This window comes from Nicotiana sylvestris, chromosome 6 (assembly GCF_000393655.2).
Source record: "Nicotiana sylvestris chromosome 6, ASM39365v2, whole genome shotgun sequence".
Classification (NCBI taxonomy): domain Eukaryota; kingdom Viridiplantae; phylum Streptophyta; class Magnoliopsida; order Solanales; family Solanaceae; genus Nicotiana; species Nicotiana sylvestris.
In genome coordinates this window covers 111,340,005-111,362,267 of record NC_091062.1, presented here as the reverse complement: position 1 = coordinate 111,362,267, position 22,263 = coordinate 111,340,005, and the positions used below count along the sequence as shown (strand labels likewise).

The 22,263-nt window shown below is 39.1% G+C and overlaps 2 protein-coding genes, 1 long non-coding RNA gene and 1 other non-coding gene across 4 annotated transcripts; 2 read left to right on the top strand and 2 right to left on the bottom strand.

The window, feature by feature from the left end:
- The first annotated feature begins 1,077 nt into the window (after window positions 1–1,077).
- Window positions 1,078–4,661, top strand: LOC104225784 (cytokinin riboside 5'-monophosphate phosphoribohydrolase LOG3-like). The gene is made up of 7 exons (XM_009777647.2): window positions 1,078–1,312; window positions 1,617–1,714; window positions 1,907–1,937; window positions 3,169–3,268; window positions 3,987–4,057; window positions 4,181–4,324; window positions 4,439–4,661. Exons 1-7 carry the CDS (start codon window positions 1,187–1,189, stop codon window positions 4,532–4,534), a joined length of 666 nt encoding a protein of 221 aa, XP_009775949.1. The 5' UTR covers window positions 1,078–1,186; the 3' UTR covers window positions 4,535–4,661.
- A 1,514-nt stretch (window positions 4,662–6,175) lies between these two features.
- LOC104225783 (uncharacterized) lies at window positions 6,176–7,593 on the bottom strand. The gene is made up of 2 exons (XR_710667.2): window positions 7,165–7,593; window positions 6,176–6,354 (listed from the first exon to the last, which is right to left on the bottom strand). It is a non-coding gene; the product is annotated as an uncharacterized lncRNA (long non-coding RNA).
- A 7,671-nt stretch (window positions 7,594–15,264) lies between these two features.
- Window positions 15,265–15,591, bottom strand: LOC104225785 (uncharacterized). The gene has a single exon (XM_009777648.1). It carries the CDS (start codon window positions 15,589–15,591, stop codon window positions 15,265–15,267), a length of 327 nt encoding a protein of 108 aa, XP_009775950.1.
- A 4,297-nt stretch (window positions 15,592–19,888) lies between these two features.
- Window positions 19,889–19,995, top strand: LOC138872233 (small nucleolar RNA R71). The gene has a single exon (XR_011400701.1). It is a non-coding gene; the product is annotated as a small nucleolar RNA R71 (small nucleolar RNA).
- The last annotated feature ends 2,268 nt before the right edge of the window (window positions 19,996–22,263 follow it).

Below are 22,263 nucleotides of genomic sequence, written 5' to 3'. Positions count from 1 at the left end.
TGAACTTTTTAAAAACGAGTCAAATATGGATAAGAATCATATTATCCATTTAGATAACTAATGAGTTTAACTTTTACATTTGTAAAGCCTCAAGTTTGAGAGACTAAGAATTCTCTCAAAAATGATCATATTCAAGAAGTCATGCATAATATAGATATCCTTATTATTCGCCGGTTAACCCGTTCTTTTATCCGTATTATATATAAGTCAGGTTGAAAAAATTATCCGTTTTTACTTGATCCATCTTCGACCTGCTCATACCCAACCTGATCCACCCGTTTGCCAACGCTACTTGTGAGGCTCTCACTATTGAGAGTTCACAACTAGTACGGATCACTAATTTCTGCTCACACTGATTGAAATGACAAACTTCCAATTGGGCATTTCACTTTTCGTTCTAGTTCACAAATAAGGCATAAAATATACTGCTTAGTTCGTTATTCAACGCTTGGAGAAGTCAAAAATTAACAGCAACTCTTTTTTAATTTCAAACAAGTTGTGATGAACTTGTGACACGTTCTTAGGTAAGCACGTCCCAACATATAGATTCTGTGTCGTTAAATTAATTTTATGGTGGTTGTCGACCTATTGTAACTCTCCTCCTTTGCGCAAATTTGAGACAGATAAGGGAAACAATCTCACAAAGACAATATTGATAAAAGATCATCCAAAAAATATATTGACTGCAACGTTGTAGAGGTAGATACTTGAGCAATATGAGTGGCTGTGTCTTTAGGCGTGCTAGGCTTGGTTTTGCCATACTGTTACGGAATACAGATTTGTGGATGCACGTGGCTATTTGGCATATGCACAAAATTTTCAATAATTCTTCACTGCTACTTGTCCAAGGGGCATGGCACTTATTGTCTAGGGGCATGGATATTTGCATTTGTGCCCCGCCCCTCCCCAAAATGCATGGAAGTTAAAGAAACTTTGGGGGATAATTTTTACACTATCAAGTTATTTTTATTTGTCATAGTAAATAATCTACTTTATTTTCAAAATTATATATGGATCATACTTTTTACGAAAGGGGTATTTGAAGAATGACCGGATCGGGTTGTATAAAAAATTATTAGGTGTATATAAGTTAAACTCTTACTATAAAAGGCAGTGTAACTTGTTCCATTTTTTATAGAAGCAAGCAGTAAAGAAACCCACACCCACATAGGAAGAGAAATTGAAGATGGAGGAAGATGAAGGGAAGAAAATGAAGCAGTCGAAATTCAAGAAGATTTGTGTGTTCTGTGGGAGTAGCCCTGGAAAAAAGAATATCTATAAGGAGGCTGCCGTAGAGCTTGGAAGAGAACTAGTAAGGAAAATACTCCTATATATTACTCTGCTTTTTCTCTGTTTTCATCACTTTCTAAATTCGACGTCTGCATCTCCTGTTTATAATTGTTGTTACCTTATACTGTTAGAAGCAAAAGCAAATTGTCTTTCTAAGTCAGCTTATGCACGTACTAGAACTACGTATCAATCCCAAGCAAGTTTGGTCTGTCGTATGAATCATTACTTCTATGCGGCTCTAGTTAAGCTCATAGTGAAATGTTATAGTACTAATAAATGATGTCAACTTGCTTTTCAGCTTTTTGAGTTATTCTTTTTGCTTGTAGGTATCAAGAAATATAGACCTGGTTTATGGAGGAGGCAGTATTGGTTTGATGGGTTTGGTCTCTCATGCTGTTTATAACGGTGGTCGTCATGTTCTTGGGTTAGTTCTCCATTTGCAAGTACTTGTTTTCTTCTATACATCTTCCTTTTTTTCTTCTCAACATGAAATACGTACAGACACCTTGCCTATAATTTTTGTATTAATCAGATTGATCACCATATATATATTAAACATTACTATTGGCTAATTAAGATTTTACCCCTAACTAATTTTTACATACTCTTGCTCCAGAGTGATTCCCAAGACATTAATGCCGAGAGAGGTATGCTTCTCGCATCACTAGTACTCACTCCGTCCCATAATTTTGAGTTTAAGATACTACATTACTTAAACTAATTATATAATTAGATTAGTGAAGTAAACGAACATATAAATTAAAAATAATGGGAGAAAAATTAGTTTGACATATTTATGTGTCATACTTCATCGACTAAATGAATTTAACAACTCTTAATTAAACTTGTGAAAGTTTACAGAAATGGAGTATACATGTTCTGGGATTGCAAGTATAAAAGAGGAGAGGAAGGAGAAACACAATACTAGTATATATCTACTACTACTAATTATTTTTGGTCCTTTCGTATTTCCAATTTCGGTTAGCTAGCTAGTTCATCTTGTGGTAGCCACATTTGCTGTATTTTCTACCTCATTCTTATTATCTTTGATATGAAATTTGTTGTTGTTGGTATGTGATCATGATGAAACAGCGAGATGGAATTTTTGTTTAGTTTGTAGGTTCGGTTTAAAATTATTCTTTTCAGAAGTTTCTTGTTCAATTATAGCTATCACTTTCTTTATCCCCCCCTTGACCCCTTCCTTCCCTCTTCTTCTTCTGGTCCCCCTGACATTGTTCCTCCTTGCTACTTTAGCCATAAAAAAGAAAAGGGAAACTCTTCTTAAGCTGTCCATTTTAATTTTAAGATTCAAACATACACATTCTAATAATAAAAACAGTACGACCCATTCTAGCTTGTTAATCAACGAATCCATGATCAAGAGTCGGTATGTAATTAGGTTCAAAATAAGTTTGATCTTATTATATACATGTGCGAACATTATGTTAATTCTTTTTGTATATGTATATATAGTTCGAGCAGAAAACAATGAATTTTATTGAACCTGGTGAAAGATGAGACCGGAGATATGTATTTCAAGCGTCGTCTCCTTCCTTTTGTTCTTTTAATTTGCCTCCTTTTTCCATTCTTGTTTTATGTTGTTGCAAATTATTATGATTATTAATTATGCCCTTGCCCCCCACCTCTGAACCTAAGGAAGAACCCCCACCAATCGTTTCTGGAGATAATCAACTTTGTATCAGTGTGTCTGTGCGTCTTAATGCTATCCACTTGTGTGGGCCCGGGGCTAAAAGTTTAAGTGTCAGTAGTTGTGTTTTGGATTGACTTGCTGTGTGGGTATTTTTGCATTGACTTAAAAGGTTTGCTGTACTGTAAACGATAATAATAGTGTAGTGGTGCACTCATATATATGCGCAGATAACTGGTGAAACAGTAGGAGAGGTGAAGGCAGTTGCAGATATGCACCAGAGGAAAGCTGAAATGGCCAAACATTCTGATGCTTTTATTGCTTTACCTGGTTCGTCATCATTCTCCTTCCTAGATTCTCGCCTGTTTTTCTTCATATTACCTTATAATTATTTCCTTTCTTTCTTTGACTTATGCCATCATACATTCTTCATATATACTACAGCATAGTAATATTAGGAAATTATACTGTAGAGATGATGAGTATAACTGGTATATATGCACGGAAAGTAAATTAATTAGTACTTTCTTAGGAATCACGTTATAATTAAGATGAAAAATGGGATACAATTACAACAAACAACTGTTCATGTTTTAATCTTAATTTGGTACCATAAGAAATCTACAAAATAATTGCTACATAACCAGTTGAGATGCATTAATACTGTAAAAATTATTTACGACTGACTGTACTGTATATTTATAAGTTAAAGTTGAATCGGAGAAGACTTACACTGTATAGTTAAGTAGGAAGAAAAAGATCGAGTAGTTCTGAATAATGCAGCGTGCTTAAATTAATCACTGTAACTAACCAACCAAAAAAGAACGCAGTGTCTAACTACTTTTTTGTCGCCAATATAATATCCTTTTCGTATTTTGCATTTTGGTGGTTTTTAATTACTGCTCTGACAATTAGGGGGAAAAAATATTGAACGCCAAAAAAATCAAGGAAATTTTGGAAAACACATAGTCTATAATAATATGCCTTTTTTTTGCAAGGGAATATCAAGTTAAATAATATCGTACGCACGTGCATGGGATAATTACAGGTGGCTATGGAACGTTAGAAGAGCTGCTTGAAGTCATTGCTTGGGCTTATCTTGGAATCCATGATAAACCGGTAAAATTTCGGATAAAATCCTAAATGGGAGTTCATTAATCAACTAATTAAAAACTTTTCTAATTATTAAACAAATGTACCCTTTGAATGGAATACTAGTACTAGTAATAATAATGCATGCAGGTAGGATTATTGAACGTGGATGGTTACTACGACTCCCTCTTGAAATTTATTGAGAAAGCAGTGGAGGAAGAATTCATCTGCCCCAACGCCCCTCAAATTTTTGTATCAGCTCCTAATGCCACCGAACTTCTAAATAAACTCGAGGTAAAACTGATCAAGACTTATAGTCTAGTAGTACATACAGTTATTATACACGCGAACGTTATGCCTATTTACAAGAACTTTATCCATGGTTTAATTATCTCATTTTTTTTCCAGGGCTACTTTCCCAGCCAAGAAATTGTTACCTCAAAACTTAAATGGGAAAATGAGGAGTTGGACTATTCCTCCGAATCCCACATATCATCAAGGTAGTTCTACTGGTTATATGTTCCTCCTAGAGAAGCAAATGGGTGATGGCTCCCTGTCATCTCAGAAGACTAGCTTTAGAAAAAATTGGAATTTAACTTACTTGCAGTTGTATTTTTTTTACTTTCTTTTTTTCTGCTTTAATTTGATAGACAGTCGAATATATTGGCTCGTCAGTTGAAGTTGAGTTGAGCTCCTCTCTAGTAACTTTCTCTTGATCACTTTTTCTCATTCGATACTAGATTGTTGCCAAGCGTTAATAATGATTGTCACACCCCTTTTTACCCCTACAAAAGATAATGTGGGTTAAAGAGTTTTTTTAATTAAAGTGACAATTTTGAAATAGGGATTATTTTATTTACAGAATCGCCACTTGAAATTGTTTTTTGTCGGTGTTCCAAGTCACCTTTTATTTGAATCCCAATTCAAAGGAAGGTTTGACTCTTTTACTATTGGTCCGCGAAAACAAAGTCCGAATAAGGAATTTTGTTGACCGGGGAGAAGGTGTAAGGCATTCCCCGAGTCCCGTGGTTCTAGCACGGTCGCTTTATTGACTACATTTGGCTTGAATTAAACTTGGATAAACGGTGATTTATTTAATTTTTATGCTTTTCTTATGTCCGCTTTTACTTATTTGATAAAATAATAATAATAATAAAATGTCATAATCACACTACGCTAACGAATGTGTAATCTAGACAAAATTTATTGGATTAGTCATAACAGCACTACGCAAGCGAATCCACAGTCATGACAAAGAATTATTAACACGTTATTACTTTCAGAAAAATTACTATATTTGTGCATTGAAAAAATTATTTATTAAGAGTTACTATCGCGCTACGCAAGCGAATCCGCGAGTTTAGCAAAGAGTTTATTAAATTAGAAAATAATTAAAGCTAGTAGAAATAGTATGAGATTACTGAATTAAAATAGTAAGAGTTAATATCACGCTACGCAAGCGAGTCCGTGAAATAATAATAATAATAAAAAGTTAAAACGGACCTACTAGTTGCCTAGCGTTTAAATTAATTAAAGGTACTTAAGTTATTGGATTATTATTACACATCATGAAAATTAACTAATTCTTAATAAGTCTATTCAACTAATCTAGTAAGTATTATTTTGAAGATAGATCATATTATTTATTGAGAAAGTGGGCCAATTTGCTTACTTAGTTATGGCATTGGGACAACATCTATGAAATAAATGGACAAATTATTTATAGACTTCTTAAAAGCATTGGGCCTATTGGACAGAATCTGCCTTGGCCAATTATTGGGCTCCGAAATGGGCACAAGCTGAAAGCCCAATAGATTTCAAATGTTGGTTTACTACGACAGCCCACCTGGGCTAAATTGCGAGTCTGGCCTATTTTGCTCTAAGCCATTAACCCTTATTTTTAACTAGCAATTTCAAAACATATGTAGGATCTAGCCACTTTCTACCAAAAAAAAATAAATCTAAAATCCTAGCAGAGATGGTCACACATAAAATCTGTAAAAATAAATAAAGGTTTCAAGCATGTCTCTTTTGTTATTTTTCATAAACTGGCCGGAACTGCAAAGGTGCAAAAGGAGTCTTTAAGCACATTGCAACCTACTTGGAACATCTCAATTTTATATGCATCAATACTATAATAGATGGTAAAGACAAATAACACATGAATAAAAAAGTGTTTGATCAACCAAGGATTTATTTTACATATGAACTACAACAAGATATATTTAAACAATAAAGAAATTTAGCTAAGCACTCATTTATTTAAATGGACATGCTCCCAACAATCAAGATGAGTTCAAATCTTCTTGTTAATGTGAAAACATCTGCAACATAAGATTAAAGAGTTACTTGAGTCGCAGAATAATAAATACAGCAACAAAGAATGGAAGCTCAGCAACTAAAGCAACATAAAAATAGCAGCACAACAGCAACAAAACCAACAGCAAATCCGTGTTAAAACAGCTCGAAAACTCAGAGAACAAACCCAGAAGCAAACTCTAAAGAGGACTTATACTTTTCTAAAGAAAAGGTTTGCATTTTAAGATTCACTCTTAAGACTTACAATTTCAGCTTACTAAAGGATGCTTCAGTTGCTAATTTTTTTTGTTGTTGTATGTTCAAAAGCAGAAAATGATCCCCTCCAAAATGTGATGGAGTCCCCTCTATATATCAAAACAACCAGCTATTTCAAAAAAATTAAAAATCAATCTTTTTGACAGATTTTTCTACAAAATCTGCTCTTAAATTCAAAAAGCAAGACTTTCTAGTTCAAATCTTGTCAAATATTTCAAACAAAATTTGCTCTCCACTATTCAAAGATAGACTTTATTCAAATAATGTCCAAAGGTCTACATTTTCTTACCAAACAATTTGACTTTTGAGTGTTGTACTCAAAGAGTCTTGAAGCAGTAAACAAACAACCAAACAAGTACCATATACTCTTAAGTATTTTTCATTACCTCACTTTTATCAATACAAAACTATTTTACTACTTCAACAAGTGCAAAAAAAGAAAATTTAACATTTCAAACTTCAAAAACTAATGCTAAAATAATTAATAATAGACAAAAATAAAATCTGATAATTAAAAATTAAAATAAAAAAATCAGCCATGAAAAAGAATAGTATTTTACCATTTTATACATCAAAGGACCGAAAAATGGTGGTATGCCAAAGAGGGTGTTCGGGGAGGTCGCCGGAATTAGGTCGGATTTTGGTCGCCAGATTTTTGGGGTAGAATTGACATCAATAGCTAGGTCTTGAGGAGCTATATCCATTGATGTAAGTATTTTGGGGTGGTAGTGGTTGTAGCTTCAAGAATTTGGCCAAAAAAGTAACGTGAAAGTTTCCTAGATCTAAGATTCAAGGAGTTTGAGGATTTTTTTTAGGATTTAGTTTGGAGATATGGAAAGAGGAAGTTGTGGAGATTACGTGGCGTGAATTTAGAGGTGTTTGGAGGTGGCCCGCCAGCGGCGGCGATTTCCGGCAGGCGGCGGTGAGCGGAGCTGGGGCGGCGTAGAGAGAGTGAAGAGAGAGAGAAGAGAGAAGAAGGAGAGGGAAAGAAGAGAGATGAAATAAGGGGGAAATGAGGCAAATTTTTGGGGATTTTAGGCTTTAAATACCTAGGATGAAGATCAAACTAGGACCGTTGGATTAAATCATGATGGGTGGATGAGATTGAATCTTGTCACTTAACCAAAACGACGTAGTTTCAAGACAAAACTACGTCGTTTTAAGCTCTTCTTGGCAGCCCCCTTTTGGACCGGATTTGGGCTCTTTGGGCTCAACTTTTGGGCCAATTTTGGCACAATTTTAATTAAATTATACTAGCCCAATTCGTACCCCGTTTATCAAACCATTACTCAATTCTTAAAACCTATACATACACAAATAAGAACAAATACATACACATATATATACAAGGCAAAAATTAGGCATTTATAGCTGCCCCTCTTTGCTCGAGAACATGAAGAGTTTTCGTGCAAAGACAAATAAATGCTATGGATAATTTTTGCTCACATTCACTCTAGTGGAAGCATTTTGAAAAAGGTGGTGATCGAACCTTGCTTCTGAGGTTGCCTACATATCCTGGGCTATAAAGGAATCATGTCAGTGTAGTTCTGAAAAACTTTGGTAGCTGGGACTACCGGACACTGGACTTAAGACAGTTGTTGCTGTTGCTATTACTGTTACTCTTACCGTTACTGCTTCTTACATCAAAAGAAAAAGAGAAGAGCACTACATATGTCTGCAAACTAAGAGTACAAAAATTCCTATCCACGTGTCTTCTGGAGTCAAATCTTGATTTTTGACCTACTCGCTTGTGTTGACCTTAGATTGGATCTTAATTCTTTTGAAGAAAAGATTATGACTCAATCTCGATGGCTTGCTTTCTAGATCAGAATTTGAGAAGATGAATCTCGAGAAGCTGGGCTACTGACACATTATCAAAGCTAAACTCCGACTATCTTGTGATCGAAGCATTTCTTTCTTCTGATAAGAAACTGAAACTGCAAGCTTTAATCGTCACTTGTGCTATACGGCAGAGCCTGCAAAGCCATCAAAGACAAACAAAAACGAATAAAATTTTTCTGCCCCACTCTAGCACTAGAAACATTTTGTGAGTTATTAGAGAAATCTGTAAATTATCTAATTTATTGAAAAGACAGATATAAACCGTAGTAAAAACTATCTAAAAAGGGATAAAATTTGGTAATGAATGATTGTATAACCAGGGATCGATACCACGTACTACTAAAAGAAAATGTAATCAGGGGCTGGTACCTTCTCTCACTAGAAGGAAATAGAATCGGGTGTTAGCACCATGTATTATTGATAAAGTGTTGAATCCTTCTAGGTGAAAAAAGGTTCGATCTAAGTTAAACTGTATTTAAACAACCCGAGCGAAGATTACTTCTACCCGGAAACTATGAGCTAGATCCCCCTAGGTGAAACGGTTCTACCTGGGTTAAGTTTGTAAAACACCCTGAGCGAAGAGTAATTCTACCTGGAAACTATGAGCCGGATTCCCCTAGGCAAAACGGTTCTACCTGGGTTAAGCTACGTAAAATGTCCTGAGCGAAGAGTACTTCTACCCGGAAACTATGAGCTGGATCCCCCTAGGCGAAACGGTTCTACCTGGGTTAAGCTACGTAAAACCACCCTGAGCGAAGAGTACTTCTACCCGAAAACTATGAGCTGGATCCCCTTAGGCGAAACGGTTCTACCTGGGTTAAGCTATGTAAAACACCCTGAGCGAATAGTACTTCTACCCGAAAACTATGAGCTGGATCCCCTTAGGCGAAACGGTTCTACCTGGGTTAAGCTACGTAAAACACCCTGAGCGAAGAGTACTTCTACCCAAAAACTATGAGCTGGATCCCTCTAGGCGAAAAGGTTCTACCTGGGTTAAGCTACGTAAAAACAACTTGAGCGAAGAGTACTTCTACCCGGAACTATGAGCTGGATCCCCCTAGGCGAAACAGTTCTACCTGGGTTAAGCTATGTAAAACACCCTGAGCGAAGAGTACTTCTACCCGGAAACTATGAGCTGGATCCCCTAGGGCAAATGGTTCTACCTGAGTTAAGCTTCAGAAATAGGAGGTGTGAACAATAGTGATACATGCTGAAAATAAAAGAAAAATGGAGATTTTAAGGATCTTACTTTTGGTGACATTCGTTCACTTAGGACCGACATTCTGCACTACTTTGTTCCTGCTTTAAACAAAGAAAAACTTATGAGTTTTTAAAGTGGTGGTTGGTTTGTGGCCTTGATGCCCTGAGTAGCTTGATTCACGACCACTGCTGTCGAAGAACTGATTATGTCAGCGTGGTACCGAGATGTTATGCCGCTCTGTATCATTTTCTAGAGACCTTGGCTTTGCAATGTTGCCCCCAACTATTTCATACCCATATGTCCATGGTAACGCTATGTTGCGACCAAAATCACTCACGCAAGTGCACGTGATCGTTAAGTAATAGAGTAGTGAGTAGAGTATCGTTCCCACGAAGACTTATGATTAACTGTTGACTGATTCAAACCCAATTTCTGTATCTACCCAAGAGATTGTTCACAAAAGAGAGATGTAATTGTTTTACTACTTAAACTATAAAGAATTAATCTAACAAAAGCAAGTAACCAAACGAATATCAATTTTGAGTAACAACCAGTAGGAGAGGATATTCCAGGGTCACGGGCATAGTTAAAAATCGTGTTGTGTTCTTGTCTTAGAATGACTAATCAATTTATCTGGGTTATTGATTGACAGGGTTGATATTACTCATAAGAATCTGTCGAGTTCTTACTCGCCTATTCAAGTCAACTCAATGCCTATATGTCTATGGAATTAAGATTAACAAGAACGCATTTACAATTCCTGTATTTCAACCAAGCAAGGCAATTGGGTATATGTCTATCCCAATTGCGAATCCGTTCCCCGAGACCCAGGTTCAAGAACTTGCTCTATTTAATTCTATATGCAATCTAAAGTTCCCACTTTCGAGTTCAACTAAAGATTCGTAGATAGTATTTCACTGTTAGCTACTCAGCAAAATAATTGAACGCAGAATTAAATAAACAACCCAATATGATAAACCCACTTTGTCAAATTAAACTCCAAACAACAACATTCATGTTTTACCCATGACCCCAGAACAATGGGTCTCTAGCCACTCATACTAGTGTTCATCCCAAATAAGTTCAATTTCATCACAAAATAGCAAAAACAAGAGAAGAAAAGAAGAACTTGATGGTCAAAACTCCTCCTTGCCTCTTGCCTCTCTATTTCTTGCACTAAACTATGAAAACCCTTCTTGATTTAACCTTGGGCGAGCTTGACTTTATATAGGTTAAGTGGGTTTTTTCTCTAGATTTCCAATTTTACCCCTAAATAACGTTTTTCCGGACCGGACACGCGCGAGCTCGCGCGTAACTTCGCGCGTTTCTTCGCGCATGATTCTGCCTCGGCCTTTCTTACGCGTGAACTCCTGCGCACCTTCGCGCGTTTCGTCGCACACCTGGAGCTTGATTTTGTTCATTTTTCATCTCGTCCTTGCGCGCAATCAACTCCGAGGGGTTGTTCTTGCTCATAAATCATTCCAATATCCTCTTGAAAGCATCATACATGCTCCTCGTCCTGCAATGAATACATATCACAATTAAAGCCTATTTTTCATCAATTAACCATAATATGTCATTGGAATATAATCAAGCGGAAGCATTAACAATAGCTAAATCACCTAGATTTCGCCTATTATCAACACCCCACACTTGATTCATTGCTAGTCCTCGAGCAATCAACTATACTCTCTAGAGAATCCTTCACTCTACCATTTCCCTTAACGCATTACACCTAGAACAATGTACATGTATTACGCCTAGCAGTGAACAATCCTAGCCTCAAAGTCGACTCTCAAGTGCCATGCAATATTCACACTTCCTCAAAGTACTCTACACAGAAGTTAAGACTTGCTTTTCCGTCACGAATCATATGCCCTCACAATTATATCAACAAAAACTGAGTTCAATCCACCACATTCAATTCATATACTCACATATATCAAGGAAATCACTCACTCTCACAAAAGAGGTCACATGCATGCAATTGATACCATAAGCTTGCCCTTAATGTAAATCTCTACTAATGTAGGCTAGCTCGATCCAAAATCAATTAGGACTTTTTTATGGTTGTAATGTGGGATAAGGGACGGGTAGGATGTATTTAGGAATAGTGACTCAACCCCTAAGCACTTTAACACATCACATGAGCAATTTTTAGCGCAAATTCTTCAACCCACTTCTCATTCACACATAATATCATCCCACAAATACTCCCTTCTTCTTTAAGCACTCTATTAATTCATTCCCACTAGCTGGAACAAGACACAATGTAATCATCTTTTTTTTTCCAGTTTATTCTTCTTGTCACTCAATTTCTGCTAGTGGTGTATTCGTTTACAACATACGTGCACCTTTAATCCTTTTATTGGTTCCACTCAAAAGCCACCCCACACTTATTTCCTTCTTACTTCTTTTAGCGCTCCTCTCACAATTGAAGTGCTTTAAGAGGTAAAAGGATCAAAATAATGTCAATTAAGAACAAAAGGGTATAGACTTGTAATGTGGGTGCCAAACAAAAGTCTAAAGGCCCAAAAGGTTAACTAGGGACAAATTTTATTTGTGATAAACAATTAAGCTCAAAAAGGTCAAAGAAAGCCTAACATCATTTTTTAAACCGAGCATCACCTAAAATTTCGCTTCAACTCACATACCGGGCAAGTTCTATACACAAGTACAATACATGGACTACACAAAACTCACCACACATGGCATAAGACTCATTCCAGATCAGCTCATCAAGACACTCCATTACGAGCATTCAATTCAGTAATAAACATACAAATTAAGGCACTTTCAGTGAGATTCAACAATTAGGACTAAGTGTTATACTCTAGGGTCTATTGTGTTCAGGTGTGTCAATGCTATGGGTACTCTTTCAATTTTATAGATCGTAGCCCATTACCCTAATCTACAAATCAAAAAAATAAAAATAAAAACTACCTATGCCCGGTTCAAGCTAAACCCTTGGAAAAGAACCGCAGCTTAAAGAAAAACCAAGGGGGAATTGCTACACTACCTAAGAAAAAAATAAAAAAAATCTTTTTGTTGTTTTCTCTAGACTCACTTTCCTCAAGAAAATCGTCTAAAAGATCCGTCATCAGGAAGAGCCTACAATTTTTTCAGTTTTTCAGTTTTTCAGTTTTTTTTCTCGACTCAGTCCCTCAAGAACCCCGTCGAAAGGGATCTGTCGTTGGGCCGAGCCATTTATCTAAATTAACAAAAAAAAACTATTCCTGCTTAACAAAAACTATCAAGTCAACATGAAACAAACAAAACAACCCGACAATTTGTACAACTACATACAACATACAATCAAGGAATCCCCTACCCCACACTTAAAAAAGAAGACATGTCCCCATGGCTTAAAATTTAAAAGAGCAGTGAGGTAAAGAGACTTCCCTGAAGCTTCACTCTTGATCGGAAATGGTTTCGGGGTTCACGTTGCATGCACGCCCCAAAGCTCGTAGCCAACCCATGAACTTCTTTTCTGACTTGACTTGTCAGTCAGCTATCGCGTCCACACGAGTGCCCAAATCATTCATGGAGGTGCATAGACCAGCCACCTCCTGCTCCAATGTGGTGTGCCAGGATACTCTGGCAGTTCCTGAAGAGGACGCTGCTCGTGACAACGCTGCAGCTGTTGCGCTGGGCGCATAGGCCTGCGCTTCACCCTCCACATCCATTTGCTCTTCCTTTTCCTCCTCCGATGCATCAGAACCACTCTCATCCTCTCCACATGCCGCTGCTGCTGAGGCTGCCCCCGAGGTTTTCTTGCCAGGTCGGATCTTGTGGCTTTTTCTTACCAGCCCGTCCACACGAGTATTTTCAGGTACCTGCACTTTCCTGCAAAACTTAGTCACTAAGGATGGGAAAAAGAACCCATACAGGCGTTGGGGGCATCGGATAAATATCTCATCGTGGATCACTTTGGCCATGTCGAAGGGAAAACCCTTGATGAAACACCAAATCAATGCAACCCGGGGTCCATTCACCTCCGTAGTATTTTTGGAGGGAATAAGGCGACTGTTAATCACATACAGCCAGTTCTTCGCCTCTGGAGTTAAGACGGAGGGTTGGAACTTCTCTCCATGTTCTAGCCACTCTACCATTTTTCCTAGTACGCAAATGTCATCAAAGAAACGCTCCCACTTGGCATCGGTTGGATTTCGCCCATATTCATAAAAGTCAGTATTCCCAGGCAGAGGGTCGGGCAATTGATATGCTATGCATATCGCCTCAATGGAGGTATCCACCGCCTTGCGGTGTACTGTGACCACATGGTGGACATGATCTGGTAGATTAGCATAGAATTCGCGTACAACCATTACATTAGCCTCCCCTGGCTCGTCAATGAAGGCCTGCAAACCCCGCTCCATCAACTCATTATACATGTGGGGGCATTGTTCCTTGACCTTTTTGATGGCAATGCCCCTCTCCGGAATTGGCTTCTTGGCAGCCTTCTCTGTAAAACGGGTCTGAGCCTCAGGGAAGACAAATTTGTTGCTGTTATAGGGACATGCAGGAGTTGCCCTTTGGCGGCTTGAGGATGGACCCGTGGCTTGGCGCTTTTTCGATGGTGCCATAATACTTGCAAAATGTGGACACATTAGTTCAGCCCAACAAAATTAGTGTGACTTAATGTGGTTACTCAGACTTCACATGCAAAATTGGTCACAAATACATAATCATGCTCATTGAGGCCTTTCCACAAACACCTTGTGGGCATTAGGCTCTCACAACTCTTTTCTAAGTGTCTTGCAACAAGCCGCCCCCACAAAATCTCATCCAGAACCCAACTCAAGTGCTACCCACCCCACACTTACAACAAACTAACCCCAAAACATATTTCACCAAGTTTGAACACCAAATCACAAAACACATCTACACTAATGGCATAAGATACAACATAAAAAAATCTGAAAGTAGAAAGAGAAAAAGAAAAAAAACTACAACTAGGGCTCATACCTTGTTGAAAATCGTGAGAGAGGGGGATGGGGGAAGGGGTGCTGGAATTTGGTGTTTTTGAAGGAGTTGGGAGAGTTTGGAAGAGGGGATTTGGGTTTTGTCTAATAGAAGGGGGGGGGGTAATTGTGTCCAAAACAAATAACCAATTAAACTACAAAAAAATAAAAAAATAAAAAGAAAAACTAAAACTAAAAAGAAAAACAAAACGCCTGAAAAGTTCCAGGCAGAATGGTCCGCCCAGGCGCGTGAACTTGTGCGCGAAGTTTTGGAGCTCGCACGTTTCTTCGCGCGGTGATGTTGAGTTCCAGGCAGAATGGTTCGCCCAGGCGCGCGAACTTGTGCGTGAAGTCGCGCTCCTGGGCATTTATTTTTGCATTTATTTTCACCTGGTTTGCTCCTAGTTGATGGTCCTTTCACCCGCCCTTCGTCGCCTGCATTTGTTAGTAAGTTAAAGCTCAAACTAAAACACTACTACTATCGTTGGGTTGCCTCTCAACCAACACCTTATTTAACGTCGTGGCACGACAGTTACAACATTTCAATGGGTTGCCTCCCATCCAGCGCCTGATTTAACGTTGCGGCACAACTCAACATGTTCTCAAGCATCCTTCAAGTCCACTTAGGTCTTGTGACGTGCAAAGTCACCACTCTAGTAATGTTTTATCCGGTGACCGTTCACCAAGAAAGTGCCAGTTGAACTCATATCTCTCAACTCCACGGCTCCATGAGGCTTCACGCTTACCACAATAAAAGGGCCCGACCAACGAGATTTAAGCTTTCCGGGGAAAAGCTTCAACCTCGAATTGAACAACAGAACTTCTTGCCCTGGCTTGAACTCTCGATGTTGAATGTGCTTGTCATGCCACCTCTTAGTCTTCTCTTTATACAATTTGGCATTCTCATATGCATGTAATCGAAACTCCTTGAGCTCATCGAGTTGCAACAACCTCTTCTCTCCAGCTAAGTCCCCATCCATGTTCAGCTTCTTTATTGCCTAATAGGCCTTGTGCTCAAGTTCGACGGGCAAATGACATGCCTTCCCATACACCAATCTATAAGGAGAAGCACCTATGGGAGTTTTGTATGCTGTTCGATAAACCCACAATGCGTCGTCTAACTTTACGGCCCAATCTTTTCTATTTGCACTCACTGTTTTCTCAAGAATTTGCTTTACCTCTCTGTTTGAAACCTCCACTTGACCACTCGTCTGTGGGTGATAGGCAGTGGAGACCTTATGCTTGACCCCGTACATTTCAATGACATTGTTTAACAGTTTGTTGTAGAAATGCGTACCTCCATCACTGATCAACACTCTGGGATTTCCAAAGCGTGTGAAGATATGCTTCTTGACAAATCTTACCACCACCTTTGCATCATTAGAGGGAAGAGAAATGGCCTCCACCCACTTAGACACATAATCAACTGCCACCAAGATGTATCTATGGCCGTTCGAGTATGGAAAAGTTCCCATGAAGTCAATTCCCCAAACATCGAAAAGCTCCACTACCAGGATGTTTTGCAGCGGAATCTCATGCTTCTTAGTGATCATCCCAGTTCTTTGGCACCCGTCATACATTTTAACAAAGGCGTGTGCATCCCTAAACAATTTTGGCCAATAGAAACCTGATTGTAGCACTTTTTGGGTGGTCCTGTCTCCACTGTGATGACCTCCGTATGACGAGGCGTGACAACTATGAAGTATGGCACTCATCTCCTCCTCAGGATCACATCTCCGCATCAACTGATCTGCACATAGCCTATATAAGAATGGCTCATCCCACATGTAGAGCCTCACATCATGCAAGAACCTTCGTCAATTGTCTGGTGTCAATTCTGATGGTGTCACCCCACTTGCAATAAAGTTCACATAATCTGCATACCACGGGGCTATGCTTGAGGTGATCTCCAATAACTGCTCATCAGGGAATGTTTCTTTGATTGCACCCCCTTCAGCCATATGGTTCCGATTTTCTAACCTGGACAAGTGATCAACCACTTGGTTCTCTGTTCCTGTGCAATCTCAGATCTCTAAATCAAACTCCTGCAAGAGCAGGACCCACCGAATTAGTCTCGGCTTGGTTTCCTTCTTCTCATATAGGTATCTGATAGCTGAATGATCTGTGTAGACGATGACTTTGGTCCCCACAAGATATGACCTGAACTTGTCAAATGCCCACACCACTGCAAGCAACTCTTTTTCAGTGACGGTGTAGTTCATCTGAGCTGGATTCAGAGTTTTGCTCACATAGTAGATGGAGTGGAATATCTTATTTCTCCTTTGCCCCAAGACATCACCAACAGCCAAGTCGCTCGCATCGCACATCAACTCAAATGGCTGCTCCCAATCCGGAGCAATTATGATTGGTGCAGTAACCAACCTTCCTTTCAGCTCCTCGAATGCCTTCAGACAGGCATCATCAAATTTGAAGGCGACATCTTTCTCAAGCAACCTGCACAAGGGAGTGGAAATTTTCGAGAAATCTTTAATGAAACAACGATAAAAACCTGCATGGCCCAAGAAACTGCGAATGCCTTTGACAGATATCGGTGGAGGCAATTTTTCAATCGCTTCCACCTTTGCCTTGTCCACCTGCAAACCATCTTTGGACACTTTGTTCCCTAGGACTATACCTTCATGTACCATGAAATGGCATTTTTCCCAGTTTAGCACCATGTTAGTTTCTTCACACCTAGCAAGTACTTTATCAAGGTTCATCAAGCAGTTATCAAAAGAACATCCAAACACAGAAAAATCGTCCATAAACACTTCCACAAACCTCTCAACCATGTTAGTAAAAATGGCCATCATACACCTTTGAAAAGTCGTAGGTGCATTACAAAGACCAAATGACATTCGCTTGAACGCGTACGTGCCATAAGGACACGTAAAATTGGTCTTCTCTTGGTCCTCTAGGGATATAGCAATCTGATTATACCCGAGTAACCATCTAAGAAGCAGTAGTACTCCTGGCCAGCTAATCTATCAAGCATTTGGTCAATAAAAGGGTGGGGAAAGTGGTCCTTCCGGGTGGCATTGTTCAATTTTCTATAATCAATGCAAATTCTCCACCCGGTGAAAGTTTTCGTAGGTATTAAATCATTATTCTCATTAACTACTACAGTCATCCCCCCTTTCTTGGGTACACATTAGACGGGGCTTACCCATTTGCTGTTTGAGATAGGAAATACAATACCTGCATCGAGCCACTTAATCACTTCTTTTCTTACCACCTCTTTCATGATTGGATTGAGTTGGAGTTGTTGCTCTACACTGGGCTTGTGTCCGTCCTCCATGAGGATTTTGTGCATACAGAAGGCTGGACTAATGCCCTTAATGTCAGATATAGTCCACCCAAGTGCTCGCTTGTGCTCACGTAGCACTCTCAACAGCTTTTCTTCCTGCAATTTAGACAAGTCAGACGAGATAATAACATGTAAAGTGTTAGAGTCACCCAAATAAGCATATTGTAGGTGAGATGGAAGGGGTTTAAGTTCCAATTTTGGGGCTTCATCAATTGACGGCTTTGGAGGAGGCCCCTCTGGTCTATTCAAAGGCTCGAAGGGGTGCATCCCTTGCAGGTACGCACAAGATTTATCAAGGATGTGCATAATCTCCTCAACCTCCTCATCAAACCCCAGGATATCAAGCAATATAAGTGCTTTCTCTAGAGAATCTTCTAGATATACACTCGGATAATGAATCTTCTCATTAGCCTCAACAACAGATATCATTGAGAGCTCCTCATAGTGGCAGGGAAGTTGGATTGCTCTGTAGACATTAAAAACTGCTTCCTCGTCATCTACCCTCAAAATCATCTTTCCCTCTCACTTTGATAATTGCATCACCAGTAGCTAAGAGAGGTCGCACCAATATGATTGGAACCAGTTTGTCAGCCTCATAATCGAGGATAATGAAATCAGCAGGGAAGATGAATTTCCCAATCTACAGCAACACATCTTCAATCACCCCTTCAGGGTGTGCTATCAATCTGTCAGCCAGCTGTAACAACACAGTAGTGGGCCTTGGAGCTCCCAGGCCCAGTTGCTTGAACAAGGACAGGGGCATTAGATTTATGCTCGCCCCCAAATTGCAAAGAGCACGACCATCAATATTGCCAATGCGCACAGGAATCCTGAAGCTGCCTGGATCCTTAAGCTTTTGAGGGAGCTTATTTTGGACCCTTGAAGTGCACTCCTCAGTAAGTGCCACTGTCTCAAATTCAGTTAATCTTCTCTTGTGAGCCACTATATCTTTTATGTATTTAGCATACTTTGGAATTTCACGAAGCACATCAACAAGTGAGATATTCAATTGAACCTGGCTCAACATAGAGAGGAATTTTGTGAACATGCGATCATCATTCTTTTTTTGCAATCTCTGGGGAAAAGGTGGTGGTGGTCTTGGGGCCTCCACTAGCTCTGAAATTTCTGCAGCATTCTTTGGATCTTGAGTCACTTTAGAGATCAACTCTCCCTCAGGTATGGGCTTGTCTTTCTTTTTCTTTGGCACTTCCTCTAGCTCCCTCCCATTTCTAAGTGTAACTGCATTCACTTGAGGGTTCTTTTATGTATCACTGGGGAGGGCGCCTGCAGGTCTAGTGTTTTGATTTGTTGCTAACTGCCCCATTTTCCTTTCAAGATTTCTAAAGTCGGTCCTGAGTTGCTGATTGTTAATCAACAACTTCTTTAGCAGATCATTGGTACTTTCTTCCATTTGTTGGGGTGGTCTCTGAGGCTGATTAAAATTCCCTTGGGGTCTATACTGATTCTGATTCTGCTGATTTCCACCCCATGAGAAGTTGGGATGATTCCTCTAATTTGGATTGTAAGAATTCCCGTATTGTGCATGCTGATTCGGTGGACCTCTGTTCTGTTGCCTCACATAATAGATGGATTCTAGATTCGTGGGGCACATATCACTCATATGACTGTCGCCACAGAGTTCGCAGCAAATAGTTATTTGTTGTACGTGTTGCATTGTCTATGGTTGCTGCATTGTCATCCTAGTCATTTGATTGGCCAGCTTTGCAATATCGGCTCTCATGGCTGACACTTCGTCTAACTCAAGTAACCTAGCTGATTTTTGCTTAACTGCCTTTTGTGAATCACCCTCACCTTGCCAGTTATTATCATTAGAAGTGAAGTTATTCAGCAAGATTTTGATTTCACTGTACGGTCTGGCCATGCAACTACCCCCACAAGCTGAATCAAGATTTATCTTTGAAGCATCATCTAACCCATCTACAAAAGTGTGACCCAATACCTTGTCCGTCTGGCAATGATGAGGACAGTCTCTGAGCATCTTCTTGTACCTTTCCTATGCTTGACGCAGTGTCTCACCAGCTCGTTGTTAAAACCCAAGAATTTGACTTCTCAATACCTTTGTTTTCTTAGTGGGGAAAAACTTGATTAAGAATTTCCTCGCCAGATCATCCCAAGTGCGGATTGAATTTGCTGGCTCTTTATTCAACCACTCCTTAGCTTCCCCAATTAGTGAAAAGGGGAAAAGTGTCAGCCTGACATAGTCCTTGGAAACGTTCGGATAGTTGTAGGTATTCGTAATTTCCAAGAAATTCTGAATGTGCCTCTGCGGGTCTTCATGAGGTAAACCCACAAACAGCCCTATGGATTGGATCAGCTGCACCATGTATTGTTTCAGCTCAAAGTGCCCAGTGATGTCAGGCTTCACAATAGCCTGAGTCATATTAGCCAGACTGGGCCTTGCGGCTTCAATCACCGTGCGTTCCTCATTACCCGCCATCTCAATTGGCTGTGGTTGAACTACGATGTCCAACTCTCTTTCAATTCTGGTTCTAGCGTCCACATCCCTCCTCAATCTGTGAAGTGTTCGTTCAATTTCGGGATCGAGAGGAAGGAGATTGTTTGTGCTTCTACTTCTTCGCATTCAATAGAAACTCATGTATTAGCACAAACAAAGTGAACCGAGGGTTAAAACTCGAATAAATAAATAATAAAATCTCAATTCAGTCAAGTAGCTAATTTCTAAGTCTCCGGCAACGGCGCCAAAAACTTTTTGCGACAAAAAACACTCACGCAAGTGCACGTGATCGTCAAGTAATAGAGTAGTGAGTAGAGTATCATTCCCACGAAGACTTATGATTAACTGTTGACTGATTCAAACCCAATTTCTGTATCTACCCAAGAGATTGTTCACAAAAGAGAGATGTAATTATTTTACTACTTAAACTATAAAGAATTAAACTAACTAAAGCAAGTAACCAAACGAATAACAATTTCGAGTAACAACCAGTAGGAGAGGATATTCCAGGGTCACGGGCATAGTTAAAAATCGTGTTATGTTCTTGGCTTAAAATGACTAATCAATTTATCTGGGTTATTGATTGACATGGTTGATATTACTCATAAGAATCTGTCGAGTTCTTACTCGCCTATTCAAGTCAACTCAATGCCTATATGTCTATGGAATTAAGATTAACAAGAATGCATTTACAATTCCTGTATTTCAACCAAGCAAGGCAATTGGGTATATGTCTATCCCATTTGCGAATCTGTTCCCCGAGACCCAGGTTCAAGAACTTGCTCTATTTAATTCTATATGCAATCTAAAGTTCCCACTTTCGAGTTCAACTAAAGATTCGTAGATAGTATTTCACTGTTAGCTACTCAGCAAAATAATTGAACGCAGAATTAAATAAACAACCCAATATGATAAACCCACTTTGTCAAATTAAACTCCAAACAACAACATTCATGTTTTACCCATGACCCCAGAACAATGGATCTCAGCCACTCATACTAGTGTTCATCCCAAATAAGTTCAATTTCATCACAAAATAGCAAAAACAAGAGAAGAAAAGAAGAACTTGATGGTTAAAACTCCTCCTTGCCTCTTGCCTCTCTATTTCTTGCACTAAACTATGAAAACCCTTCTTGATTTAACCTTGGGCGAGCTTGACTTTATATAGGTTAAGTGGGTTTTTTCTCCAGATTTCCAATTATACCCCTAAATAAGTGGGTTATATAGCTTGACTTCATTTTTTCATCTCGTCCTTGCGCGCACTCAACTCCGAGGGGTTGTTCTTGCTCATAAATCATTCTAATATCCTCTTGAAAGCATCATACAGGCTCCTCGTCCTGCAATGTATACATATCACAATTAAAGCCTATTTTTCATCAATTAACCATAATATGTCATTGGAATATAATCAAGCGGAAGCATAAACAATAGCTAAATCACCTAGATTTTGCATATTATCACGCTACCCTTGTCTCTAAGGCAATGCATTTTTCTCTAAAAACAAGCTCAGTTGTCTTACCCTTGTATCAGTTTGTGTCCGTAGTGCTCATCAACTTTTCTCATAAAGCAGGTCTTGCTTAGGCGACCTTTTCAGCTTTTTTTTTGAGACACTTTGTTTGTCTTATCGAATGAGATCAGAGATGGATTCGTGTCTTTGTCAATGCCATATATGCCCCAAATTGTGCTCGACATTACGGGGAAGATGTAGCCAGTTTTGCAACCCTTTCTTTGCTTCGATTTTGATGCAGGATTAGACCGAAGGGGACTCAAAGGAAAATTATGGGTAAAAACAGAATAATAATTGGAAGCGAAAAAGAACTGTGCTTAAACAAAAGGTGTCCCTTTCGGGGAAAGGAATAGAGAGACTTA